Source organism: Peromyscus californicus, unplaced genomic scaffold, assembly GCF_007827085.1.
Source record: "Peromyscus californicus insignis strain IS unplaced genomic scaffold, ASM782708v3 Scaffold_17__1_contigs__length_78620276, whole genome shotgun sequence".
NCBI classification, from domain to species: domain Eukaryota; kingdom Metazoa; phylum Chordata; class Mammalia; order Rodentia; family Cricetidae; genus Peromyscus; species Peromyscus californicus.
The window spans coordinates 62,443,795-62,457,728 of NW_026294469.1; the positions used below are offsets into that span (position 1 = coordinate 62,443,795).

A 13,934-nucleotide genomic window follows, 5' to 3' on the forward strand; every position below is an offset into this window, starting at 1 on the left:
TGCCCTAAAGGGAAGAAGACATAATCACCATAGCAGGAAGTAACTGATAAAAGAACAAAGTTCACTGGGAGCGTGGACATTTCTCAGGCCATGAACAATCGCACTGTGATTCTAAAAAAAGACTGCCAACACGCAACTAAACATCCCATCAGCTCTTACTTTTCTAAAGGGTTAGTCATTTTTTTCAAGTTTCTATGGAATCGTAAGGCTTGAATATCTTGCGTCTCTATTTTAGGAGGTAAAAGTCCTTGAAGACCAAGCATTTGCCGTTCTTGTAACGTAAACGCCATCCCCTAAAAAACAGAAGTGAAGAATTAAAATTAGTACTAACTGCAGGAGCAACAGCACCGCCCTTTAAAATACAAGTTAAATGAAAATCCTGAAAAGTAAAACACCTTTTCCAGGAAGTTCAAAATGTTTTAAGACTGATGATATCATAAAAGATGAATGTATGGGGGGGGGGGAGTTCTGTCTTGGAGATGCTGCTGTTGGAGATGGAAGAAGACCTAAAGAACATCTAAACGTCTTGGGTTTGTTTTGCTTTCTGGATTGATACAGGGTTTCTGTGTAGCCCTGGCTATCCTGAAACTTGCTCCATAGACCAGGCAGGACTCTGCCTCCCTAGTGAGGTGCTAGGATTAAAGGTGTGTGTGCTACCACACCTGGCTACACTTAGTGCACATATTTTCTAATTAAGCAATATAACCTGCACATAGTCATTCCAGAGAAATATCTAGTTAAATAGAGAATACATAGGTATATAACAGTGATCAGTTCTAACAATGCTCCTAGATCACTTGGCTATTACAAACTACAAGTTCATCATCTATGCCATAGGAAATTCACGGTATATCCATACAATGAGTACCACAGAGTGCCAATCAAAGCACACTGTTAACCCATTTATGCTTAGAAAACTCACCAAAACTTCATATTATATATAGATGCATGTAACATATAAATGAAATCAACGAAATAGAGCTGAAAATTAATCTATGTCAAAACATATTCAATTTCCAGGTTTTAGGCATGGATAAATTATATTAAAATGAACCCAGCAAAAATGCTTAGGTATGGATTTATTAAAATTCTTTCCTCCATAGAAGGGATAAGGGATAAGAGCATTAGCCAAATGATCAGGAATCAACTTTTTTTTTTAGTTCTGGAAAATAACCGAAGGCTTAGCATTTATCCAAGAAAAGCAGCTGAACCTAGTTTCAGACAACTGCTTGAAACACTGGATAATGCCCACTAAACAACAGGATACACAAAAAGCTGCGTAGGAAAACGCTTAGGGAATAAGATGTCCACAGGAGTGAGGCACGGAAAAGCTCTGAGGTAGCTGGGGGAATACAGCATCCAGGAAAAAGCCGGAAGATAACCGGCAGGTCCGAGAGCAGGAGCTATACAAGGTGTTTGAGTGGACCAGGCGTGCATCATGCAACAGAGCCCCGAGCGAAGCACGGGAGACTAAATGGTTCGAGCTCCAGACATGTAAGTCTTTGTCCTATCCTCAGCTGACTGCCAAACTAACCAGAGACTTCATTAGATATACAGAATAAAAATACACACTTAAATATCACTATAAAGTAGAAGCTGAGACATAGCTCAGTGATAGAAGCTTGCTCAGCATGTACAAGGCCCGGAGCTGGATGCTCCGTGCTGGATTTGGAAGAGAAAGAGAAAGAAAGAAAAGAGAGAAAAAGAAACATCTATCACTCTAAGAAGCCAGATAAGGTGTGTGTGCTGGAGAGATAGCTCAGCAGGTAAGAAGACAGGCTTCTCTTCAAAGGACTCGAGTTCAATTCCAGCACCCGCATTGGGGGCTCACAACCACTTGTAACTCCAGGTCCAGAGGGTTCGGACACCTCTGCAGGCACAGACACACACAGAGACACAGACACAGACACACACACTTTAAAGACAAATAAGCAAACCCAACATATGTACAAAATGGCTACTATGAGGCATTAGAAAAGATACAAAGTAGATGAATGGTACTGTCCCAAAGGAACAGGAAATATACTCAAAAAGATAAACTCATGGGAACATGATCTTAAGACACAGAAAGCAGTAGAAAGAGACAAAAACTGGTGATGGCATAGGAACACGGGCTAAGAATTGCTGCAGGGTTTCAGAAAAGGAGCAACCACCCATCTATGGTGGTGTGGAAAGGTCACTGGAGTTCTGCTTTGTTTTGCTTTATAACGTTTCTAGGGGTTGAATGAGTCTCCAAGCACGCCCTGCTGGTGCTCTTTCAGCACCCCATGTCTCCAGTCCTGGATGAGGAAGGAGCTGCAGGTTAAAGAGCATGTAGGATGTGGAGGCGGGGAAAACCGAGAAGGGGGAAACCGAGAAGGGAGCTCCTTCTTTACGCACCCTGTAACTGCAGCTTGCATAACTCTCTGCAAGTATCCGACATGCTAAGTTGAGGAGTACTCTGTGCACCCACTATTCCTTTGCAGGCCTCAAACTCCTGTAAACACGGTATGCTAAACAGCTCATAATTTTTCTCTTACAACAGAAAAAAACAGAATAGGCAAAATTTTTACAGCAAGTTTTTTAAAACAGATCACACCTTTCATCTCAATGCAGCATTCCCAAGAAGGCATACACACTTCATATATGTGATAAACACTATGTACCCTCTTGCAAGCTTTCTTTAAGAAATCTCTTTTCAGATTACATTTTTAAAATATTACATTGTCTGAGTTAGGGTTTCTATTGCTGCAATGAAACATCACAACCAAAAAGCAAGTTGGGGAGGAAAGGGTTTATTTGGCTTACATTTTCAGATCATAGTCCATCACTGGAGGAAGGCAGGACAGGAACTCATGCAGGGTTGAAACCTGGAGTCACAAGCTGATGCAGAGGCCATGGAGGGTGCTGCTTACTGGCTTGCTTCCCCTGGCTTGCTCAGCCTGCTTTCTTAGAGAACCCAAGACCACCAGCCCAGGGATGGTACCACCCACCACGGTCTAGGCCCTCCACCATTAATCACTAATTGAGAAAATGCCTCCCAGCTGGACCTCATGGAGGCATTTCCTCAACAGAGGCTCCTTGCTCTCTGGTGACTCTAGCTTATGTCAAGTTGACACACAAACCAGCCAGTCCATCTTGTATATATTTACCCAGAGTTACATTTTATTGACGACTGTTTTGTGGTGCTGAGGACTGAATCTAGGAACACGGTAAGCATGCACTCTACCACTGAACTCTCCCCTGACCACTGTTGATACATTTCTTAAGCACATGCCAGACACGATGCAAAGCAGGTCAAAAGCCCCGTGTTCTTCCCTCCATAGAATGCATCAACAAGCAGGAGCTGCTTTCTGCCATTTTTTTCAGATGACATCAGCTGAGTTGCCAAGAGGTCTGAATCAGATGCCAGTGTCATCCAGTAAATAAAGGTCAGAATGAGTCAAAACCTGAATGTTTTCTCGGGAGCTCTCGGGAGGCAGAGGCAGGCAGATCTCTGAGTTCGAGGCCAGCCTGGTCTACAGAGTGAGTTCCGGGACAGCCAGGGCTACAAAGAGGAACACTGTCTTGAAAAACCAAAACCAACCAAACAAACAAAGAAACAAAAGCCAGCTGAATGAAGAGATCCGACACAGAAAAAGCAACCCTCCACAGGCCTTAGATGGACAGCTACAGAGCTATCAAATACAAAACTTTCCAGCCTTATCAGTCCAAAAGCACACCTCTACAGGAAGATAAATCACTCTGGCATTAACGTCACTAACCTTGTTTGTTCTTGGATTCAGCATGAGTGGCTTGCCTTTCTCCTTCAGGTGCAAATGGCGGCGGCATGTCAAAGCACAAGGAGTGGTAACGGCTCTTACCCGGGAAAACATCTTTTCTCTCCCCTGGGAAAAACGAAGTGCTGGTAAGAAACACATAGCTCCAAAGCATCACCCATTTCAAAGGCAGACGTGGATGCTCACTGCACTCCGGAAAACGCTCTAGTTTAAAGGCATCACTGAGACAGCTGACGGGGAGGGAGATACACTACTGATGTTACACTCCCTGACCTTGGCAACTGAGCTACACTTCGCTGTCGACCTGACTGGAATTAGAATCACCCAGGAGACATGCCTCCGATGTCTGTGATGATGTCTGTGGTGCACTTCCAGAAAGGTTTAGTGGAAAACCCTACCCTGAATGTGAGTGACACCATGCACGGGCTGGGGTCCTGGACTGAATGAAGAGGGGAAAAAGAGTAAGTCAGTGTTTATCTCCCTCCACCCCTTTGGTCCCAGCCTCGAGCTCTTCCGCTGTCATGGACTCTGCCATGCTTCCCCTGCCTTCACCCAAAACAAACCCCTCTCCTTATAAGTTTTTTGTCAGGTTTTGATCACGGCAACCAAAAAATGAATATATAGTAGTCACAGAGAAGGTATTCCACTTTGAATGCACGATACAAAGGTACAGAGGAAAGGGATATGATAGATGTGTAAAATGCATCTTTTGAAATTATTTTTTAAAAAACCTATGTAGTGGTGTCAAGTGTGCCAACAAATGCTGGAATAACCATTTAATTTATTATAAGACCCCAAGGAAGACTGAAATGGCATTACATATACTATGTATAATATAGCTACATACAGCTATATAGAACGAATATGGAGCTGCCTTGAAGGCTGACATGTGTAGCTTCTGGTTATCTATCTGCTGATGTTATGGAAAGTCTTTTGGCTTCTCCCCTGCTCTTCTCAAAGTCCCGAGTAAACAGGAAGAACCTCTGTTAAGTAAGACTGTCAAAGCCAAGTGACTGCTCACCAAGCAATAAAACAAAAACACAGCTCGACCAACTAAAGACATTTCCTAAAGAACAACCATAAAATATGACTTTCAAATAAGCGCTTGGGTCCAGCTTTCACAGAAGTTACAGGGACAGTATGGAGTTCTCGGGTTACATTCCTCCCGTTTTTTAGTTTCTCCTCTGCTTCCCCCAGGAGACACCACCGAAACAACGGGAAATCCCTAGGGAAGAAAAAGGGGCACCACACTTTAAATTTTATCATCGAACAAGACACTAGCTTCAAAGTGTCTCAAGACTATACTGTTTTATGGGCGAGCAATACTGTTTTATGACAGTGTAGGCTGGCAATCGAAAATGGGTGTGCTCTTCTAAAAGCAACAGGCCTGTTTGTATGTGGTCCTTGACCCGAGAAGGGTTTTCACATTTTTCATAGGGTTGCAGAAACACATAAGCAAAATAAAAGCAGAGAACACAAAGAAAACAGGTGACTCAGAATACCTAAACTGTTTACTCACTAATTCTTTACTTTAAAACAAAGCTGCTGGCCCCTGCTGCAGAGGCTTCAAATCCCTGTCATCTGAAGGACGGAAACTCTCCTTCCTGTGTTGTACTTGCACACACACCCCTAGGGGCTGGAAGTCAGCAGCATTTCTGGATTGTTTTCTACAGGTATTTCAATCCAGAGATCAGCTAGTTTACAAGCACTGCTGATTGTTTAGTTAGGGACACTGAAATACTGCAGTTTTCAAGACGCTCTGCTGAAGCTCTTTTCTGCCGGGCACCAGAAATCAGAAGATACACTGGGATACACTGTTTCAGATACATTCGCATAAGGCCTGGAGCCCCACCAACACACCCACAGCTCAGGGTGATGCTGATAGCAGACTGAATGCGAAGCTGAAGACTTCAACATTGTCACAAACGTTCCCACTCAGCTTAGGTAGCCATGGATACAAGTAACTTTAAAATAAAGTATGAAAGGGACTGTAGTGAAAAGAACGTGTGAATGAAAGGTTTTCTAGAAGAAAGTGAAAAATCACTGTACATGAAAGGCCAACACAGAGACAAATTTAAGCAAACATTTTAGGGAAGGAATTTAAGCACTGAGTGTGAGCCTTAAGAAAAGGTGACACAGCAGGAAGTGGGAGAACAGAAAAAAAAGACGATTAAAGGAAAAGCTAACCATCAAAATCTTCATAAACCACCTGTTCAAATCCCTCAAAGACCCATCTATGGTCCAATTCTGGCCAGCAATTAAAATGCAGCTGAGGCTTCTTTTAAGAGAAAGGATGGCAAGAATCGTGAGACAGAAGCAGAGTTCTGTGTTAGTGAAGATGGTACACATACAACATGAGCATCACATTAAAAACAAATCTGAAAACACAAACACACACCTGGAGATCTGGAGAGACCGGAGAGCAGAAAGGACGGAAGTGAATTTGACTTTCAATTTTTACTGCATGTAATTTTTTTGTCATTCCTAGAATTTTAACTTATATATGACCTGAATATCCATAAAGATACCCAAATTTACTGTTTGAAGATCACAATGCCAGGAGATCTAAAAATCAAATAGCCTAATTTCTTCAGATTTAAGTTCACTTTTTTCATTTACATGTTGAAAATTGAAGACACAATGTTAAGAGAATAGTGAAGTTTCTGTTTTCCCTGGCGTGCGGCTCCCCACTCCTCTGGAAACAAGTACCAGAACTTATTTCCGGACCTAGTTAGTGGATCTACCACCTACAGAACAATTAGGGGACAAAACTATTTATGGGTAAAGAGAAAACTTTTTCCTCTCCTTCCACATTTCAGTCACCAATTCTGTGGAGATGCAGCATCTCTCTCCTATGAATTACAGAAAATGCCTGATGAGCTGTATACAAGGCTTACTCCACACAATTCTACAGCAGATACCAAGGATGCTCTATAATTCCATTCAACTGCGATACTACACATCGTGTCAGACCAATAGGTGAAGGACCCACACTCACAAGACTGGCCTCACTCCAGCGGCTGACTCAAGAAGACTGCCACCTATACTTCTCACCAAGCAGCTTCCCTTCTGGCCTTGATCGTTTGCTACAATGGTTCACAGTACTCAGAGAAAGACTTCCTTTATTTACTGTTTAACTCTAAATGATACAGAAAGGATACAGATGAACAGCAAGATAGATGTGCTGGGCAAAGTGCGAAGGAGTGGGGTACACTGCCACCTCCCCTGGTCTTGCACGTGTCTGGCAACCCAGAAGCACATGAACTCTTCTAATTCAGGTGGTTTTATAGAGCTTAATGTCCAGCCCCACCCTTCCCAGAGGTCATGGGTGAGGCTGAACGTTTCAGTCCTCTAGACCCCGCAGTGCCCAGCCCCATCCTGGAGCTCTCCAGGAACTTTACCCAGTTACCTCATTTATCAGCATAAAATGATAGAATCAAAAAGTCTTACCAAGAACAACAAATGACATTCCTATCCCTCAAGAAACTCCAAAACTTGTAGCTCTCAGCAAAGAACAGGACAAATACCAAAAACATTTCATATGACCCTGATGGGTTTTTTTTCTTACTTTTGATCTTTAAAAAAAAAAAGACTCTTTGTCATTCTATACATGTATATAATACATTCCCGTAACACATGCACACATCCTTCCTCCTCCCATCCCTCCAACTGGCTCCCAACAGGTCCCCTTCCCACTCTCATGTCTTTTGGAGAGGGGTTTGTTTTATAATCCCCCCCCTTCTTTTTATTGGGGGAGGGGGGTAGGATTGCATTCTATAGCCCCAAATCAAGTAAATCTTCCTGCCTCAGCATCTAAGTTGTGGGATTACAGGATGTCACCTAGCTCCTTGAGATTCCTGCCTGAAGCCAAAGATTACAGCTATTTAAATCAAGTGAATAGCCTTAAAGTTAACTACGCACTCATTAGTGGATTGACATACTTAAACAGATTTTCTTTGAATCACACCTATAATTCCACCCTCCTGAAACTTCTTAATTTACTGAAAACCACGAAAGCCCAATCATAGGAATTGGCATGCTCTATTTCATCCAGCATCACAGCTACTGTCTGGGCTCCTGGTCTGGTTTTCCTTTCATGTTCCAAATTACAGCCCTTGAAACTTTGGTTAGATTTGTTTCTTAACTTTTATGTAGTTATTTCTTTTCCCTCTAAATCCCGTTCTTCCAAATAAAATTGTTAAACAACTGCTCTACCCTAAATTCTCATAGCTCTTCAGTGATCCCTTTCTTTTTTTGAGACAAATCTCCTATCTCAGGCCTCAAGCTTCCGATCTTCCTGCACCATTGCCTGGGGAGTTCTCCTGTGGTGCTGGACAGCAAAGCAGGGCATCTGGCCCACAGGCTAGCCCTCGACCAACTAAACTACATTCCAGCCCTAATTACCTATTTCTGATTGGCATTTTTTCCACTTTATTTGTCCATATTTCTATTTGAACCTATTCATATTTTATAATTTAAAATTCTGGTTTCATTACATATTTCAAAGACCTTTTCAAGACCCTTCCAAATCACTCTAATGTCTGTAGTACTCAGATATAAGTTTTAATTTCTTTCCTGGCATAATTTTTATCTGAGGTAATTTTCTTTTGGCAATTACAGCAGAGATCTTTGACAGTGGGCCCCTACATGTTATATGCTCTCTAGAAGCCAATTTCTGGAGGCCGCTGAGAGTTTGCGTCAGTGAGATCCAGGGTTTACAGCCTAAAAGCAATTCTTAAATTAGTCCATATCTAAATGGATGCAGACTGTCAAACCCAGATTCAAGTGAGCTGAAGGTTTAGGACACACTTATGATGTAGGGCTTAACCTATCCCCATCCTAGGGAGGACAGACAGACTTCCTAGCCCTGCCGACTGCTCTCATACTTCTCACTCGGGACATAAAATTTTGGTTCCTATGGGTAAACAGGGCCTAGGAAATCCGTTTCCATCTCCTGTAGAGCAATAAACACTTCAGACTCAACCTGTCCTTACAGTTCCGTGTCTACCCAGGAGAAGTCTGTCTTCAACTCCTGGCCACTGCTGGGAGGGTCTCTCTTCATTCCTGTATCTGAAGAGTTCCCTCTCAAATTTGCCTCTGTGTTTTTTTTCTATTTCATTAACTTCACTGTTCAGGAAGGGGAGGGTCTTTCAGGTAGGTGTTTTTATCTGTATTCATGTCTGTGTACCATGGGAGTGCGGTGCCCAAGGAAGTCAAACCAGGTGTCAGATCCTGTGGAACCAGAGTTACAGACGGCTGTGAGCCACCATTTGGGTGCTGGCAACTGAACCCCAGTCTGCTGCAAGAACACGTGCTCTTAACTGCTGTACCATCTCCCCACCCTACAATGCAATGTTCTTTATGTTCTACCATCACCAAAGTCTACCGCTTTCCTTTGTGGTCCCCTACTCCAGAGGGTCATGGAACCTGGGGCATGCTCCAGGAAACTCCAGTTTCATGGATCCTGGTTCTCTGCTGGCATGGCCACTGCCGTTCTCCCTGCCCCCTTTCACTGAATGCTGAGGCAGTGGACCTCTCTTTCCCGGTGCTGTTACAAACGGCTTCAACTATAAAGTCACTGCATGCCCTGGAGACAGAAATGAGACGGCGACCACCTGGAAAGGCTATCCACTAGAGACCAGACTTCGACACTCTTCACAAGACAGAGGTCATGACTTGGTGTAATGAGCGAGTTTGGCAGTTAGAGATTTGAACTTGAGTCTGGACTCAGATAATGACCGGTTTGGAATGAGCTGTCACCGTGGAGATCCCAAATGGTCTCTGAACTGGCATTGGGGTTAGTCAGGTTTTCGCTGGCCTGTGACCACCTAAGGACCTTTTTAGGACATTCATAATAGTAAATGTATCCTTTGTTTTTATGTTATTAATTATCACCTTTACTTTATGGCAGTTAAATCCTATCTTTTAGGACAGGATGGGAATAGTGGACTTTGGAGGGAAGTTCTGATTCTGTCCTTAAAGACACTTTTGCTATGTTCCAAAGGCTGGTCCTGAAGTCACTAATTAGAAAAGACTGGCTTCGGGCTGGAGAGATGGCTCAGAGGTTAAGAGCAACGACTGCTCTTCCAGAGGTCCTGAATTCAATTCCCAGCACCCACATGGTGGCTCACAACCATCTATAACGAGATCTGGCACCCTCTTCTGTATACAAAATAAATAAATAAATCTTTAAAAAAAAAAAAGAAAAGACTGGCCTCAAAATCATAGCAATCCTCCCGCCTTCCAAACAGCAAGATTTACAGTAGTTTTAAAGACGGTTCTTAACTTAGAAGTTGGCAGTTTCCTCTCTGGTCCCAAATACCCTCTACATATATACTTAAAAAACAGTAACAACAAAACCCAAAAAAACTGTTCACGAAGTTTAATCCGGGAACCAACCACTCCACCAGAACACTCATTTGTCTCAATACAATGAGGGCTGGGGACATGAGTGAAGTTCTTGCTTCCCAACCACGAGGACCTGCGTTTAAACCCCTAACACCCACACATAAAAAGCCAGTTACATGGGTGTAACCCCAGTGCTGAGGGTGGGGGGGATTGCGACAGGCAGATCTTGCCAGTCAGTCTAGACTTAGTGAGAGATCCTGTCTCCAAAGAAGATGGGAAGTAACTGAGGACATCGGTGGCCTCTGCACCAAGTGCACACAGGCACACACAAAGGAAAGGCAAATCCAATGACAAACTTACAGAGTGATGGCGTATATACACCATGGCGATACACACAGTACCCGTCATCCTGTCGGAAGCCTCACGGCCCCGACTTGAAGGGTTTCCAATAAAAAGGGCAAGTTCTACAGTCCAACTGCTCGGCCTGAAACCCTGCTTTGCCACTTGCTGAATCAACTAATTTGTAGTTAAGTCACACCCTCCCTGGGTTTCAGTTCTCATAGCTCACCACAAGAGCTACTCAAAGGGCTTTCTTCACTCCCTCAAGCTTTAAATCAAGACAGTTTAAATTTAAATAAGACTCAAGATGCTTCCTGCGCTGTTGTACAAACGCTCCTTATGAAGGAGCTACTGGCGAACAGTCAGAAGCTGCATTCTAAACACCTGGGAGTTTCTGCATCCACATTTTTTAAATGATTAAATTTAGAGGCTATGAGGATAATCAAGATTAACATTTAAAGTACTTCAATCTCTTGGTCAAAAAGGAGACAGAGGGGGTTGGGGATTTAGCTCAGTGGTAGAGCGCTTGCCTAGCAAGCGCAAGGCCCTGGGTTCGGTCCTCAGCTCCAAAAAAAAAAAAGAAAGAAAAAAGGAGACAGAGATCCCGTCAACAGAAAATACTAAACAATATCTACATAAATATGTTCTTCACTTTGAAATTTGCAAACATTGATCAATTTCAGCAGTATAAACAAAATGATCACCTTCAAATAAACTAGTTCACTTTCCATAAATAATTACATTTTTACTAAACCGAACGTAACTTGGAACCCAGATTAACAGATTTCAGTGAGTTTTTCTTCCTTTTCTTTCTTTTTTTTTTGGGGGGTGTGTGTGTGTGTGTGTGTGTGTATGTGTGTCTAGTTTATTTCAACTTCAATGAGCTATAATTTTAAACATAATATAAAATTTAGAATAGATGAGAATTTTAAAAATGGAATTAAATACAAATTAGGCATAAACAGCACTATAGAAGCTTTTAACTTAAACATCAGCTCTAAAATGAGCAGGCTATGGACGCTCAGGGGTGAATCACAGCACTTGGGAATCAAGGCAGAATTCAGAATCCAAGGCTGACTGGGGCTATGTTAGCCCCTTTCTAAACACTAACCAACCAACCAAATAAACACAGCAACCCTGAAACAGTGAGTCCTTCAGGACTCTGAAATGTATTTTCATTAAGTACACTAAACTCCTTATAGGGATGTGACTCAGCTGCTTCTTCATTCATTTTAAGAATAAACGAGGACCTTCTAACAAAAGCAAGGTCCACCAAGCCTAGTGATGATAAAGCATTGTATCAGCATTTCTGGCCTCTGTATCTAACTTTCAAGCTTTCATAACTACACAAAAGAGCCAATTGCAGCTTACAATCAATGCTCAAGGCTGGTTTCTTAAAAATCCAGTATTAAAAAAGTTAAACTGTTGTACTGTGTTTCTGAAAACCGTGTAGCAGATGTATAACCACCTAATTACAGCGGTTACACACAAGGTACATTTACTTTTCAATTTATTCGGGGGATGCGACCGACCGTTTCTTCTCTATCTTCCAGAATATTTGGAAACTAAAAAAAAAGTTTGCATTACTTTGCAATCACTTACCAACAAAAACAACACTTAAGGAGTATGCACAGTTAAAAAGCTATGAAGTTAGCTTGAGTTTAAATCCAGTCCCTCGCTTATTTAAAGACTCGGGTCTTGAAATAGTTACTTAACCTTCCAAGGTATTTACTGGGAGATAACAGCATTAACCTGAAAAGGTTATTCTGGGGTAACTTGTTCAGAGAACAGCGCCCAGACCATTTCTAACAACAGTGTTTTCTACTGTTACCAACAATTCCTACACCAACAGAAGTAACAGCGTTACGGCTTTGCTTAGAAGTGACTGCCACAAGCATTTTAAGAGGATAATTCCAGGGATCCAACGTTACTAAGGGTGCACTTCTGTTGAGGTCAGTTATTTTGATCATGCTCATCACCACAAGCAATACACATTTTCTAGAATGATCACTAGTACCCCCCAAAATAAAGTCGAACCTAAAGCCACAAACGCAACACCACACTCTGGGTTGGTCATGAAGAGCGTGAGAGTCACCTGCCAATCCCGGTGCACAGGTGCCATTACAGATGAATGGACAGAACCACTCCAATCTTTAGAACTTTCTAGCCCGCAACAACTCTTTCTTTTAAAATGAGGAACACACACACACACACACACACACACACACACACACACACACACACACACACACAGCCCAACTCCTGTGCCTCCCTGGGCTCTGCTGAGAAAGAAATCTTGCCAAAGGGGTTTCGAACCACAAAGTATGTCTTTCCCCAGCGCAAGAGGAAAAGATACTGGGATGCTGGAGATCTGGAAGGCACCCGGCTGGACTCCTGGGAGGAAAACGGGGTGTCCTGGCACCGGCGAGCTGGAGCTCAACAGAGTGCCGGAGTCCCTCCTTCCGCCCCGCTGCCCACCCGCCAGGCGGGCCGCACATGCGAAGCACAAACGGCGCGCGCGGCTCCCGGGGCGGAAAGGCCCGCGCCCACCCTCCAGGACCAGGCCGCCCGCTCCGTGCCTTACCGAACCCTGGCCCGCGCCAGGTGGTGCTGCAGGCAGAGAGGCCGCGGCGTTACAGCCCGCGATGCTCGGTCCTGGCGCCGCCCCGGCCGGCCTCCCGCGAGCTCCTGGCAGCCGGCGCCAGCTCCGGCTCGCTCTGCCGGGGGGGGGGGGGGGGGGGGGGAGCCCGCCCCACACGCGCAGAGGTAGCGGAGAAAGAGGCGCGGGCCGGTGCCGGGCGGACGGACAGGCGCGCAGGCCAATGGGAGGCCGGGAGCTGGCGCGGGACGTGGCTCCAGCCTGGTTCCGCCCCCCGGGCTCGGTTCCTCTCGGCTGCACCTTCCTGCGCCGGGTTCCTGGGTGTTGTTAACTGTTCTGAGGCGGCGCGCAAAGGTTCACCCGCGACGCCGGCGGCGGGAGGAGGGATGCGCTTCGGGGGAGCAGGGTGGTACCCGGTTCCATGAGGACGCGGAGGGGCGGCTTATGCCAGCCACCAGCCAGGCACTCCGGGTCGGCAGGGACTCGGCAGCCACCGCAGGGCGTTCACGCGAGAAGACGGCTGTGCGCAGGCGCGGCGCGTGGTCTGCGGGTACCAATCCTCTAGTCCAGCAGACACGAGGAGATTGTGATGTGGGTTCTCCTGGACCGCCTGTGGAGGAGGGAAGAGATGGGCCACGCAGGAGAGTGGAGAGTAGGGAGCTCAAGAAGCGCAAGCTTGGGCGCTTTGATGGGGCTGCATTTTTCTGAGCAGTACTTATTGGCGAATGTAGGTCGTCTCCAAAATTCTATGCCGTCCTCCATGGCTGCTGGCCCAGTTACTGACCTACCGGGAATTTACTAATCATTAATGCTGCCACCGTCACCACGAATAGATATTCAGTGTTCTTGGGAAAGCGCTGGGACAGTTCACCTTCTCATCCTTGAAGGCA

The 13,934-nt window shown here is 44.6% G+C and overlaps 1 protein-coding gene across 1 annotated transcript in view; it reads right to left on the bottom strand.

Annotated features, from left to right (window-relative positions):
* Positions 1-13,551, bottom strand: part of Me2 (malic enzyme 2) — a 48,663-nt gene extending 35,112 nt beyond the window's left edge. Inside the window, exons 1-3 of the mRNA XM_052742491.1 lie at positions 13,030-13,551; positions 3,744-3,866; positions 160-293 (exon numbers count right to left, since the gene is read on the bottom strand). Coding sequence (XP_052598451.1) covers positions 160-293; positions 3,744-3,854 — 245 coding nt within the window. The 5' untranslated portion in view covers positions 3,855-3,866; positions 13,030-13,551. The remainder of the gene's footprint in view (positions 1-159; positions 294-3,743; positions 3,867-13,029) is intronic.
* Positions 13,552-13,934: the final 383 nt, after the last annotated feature.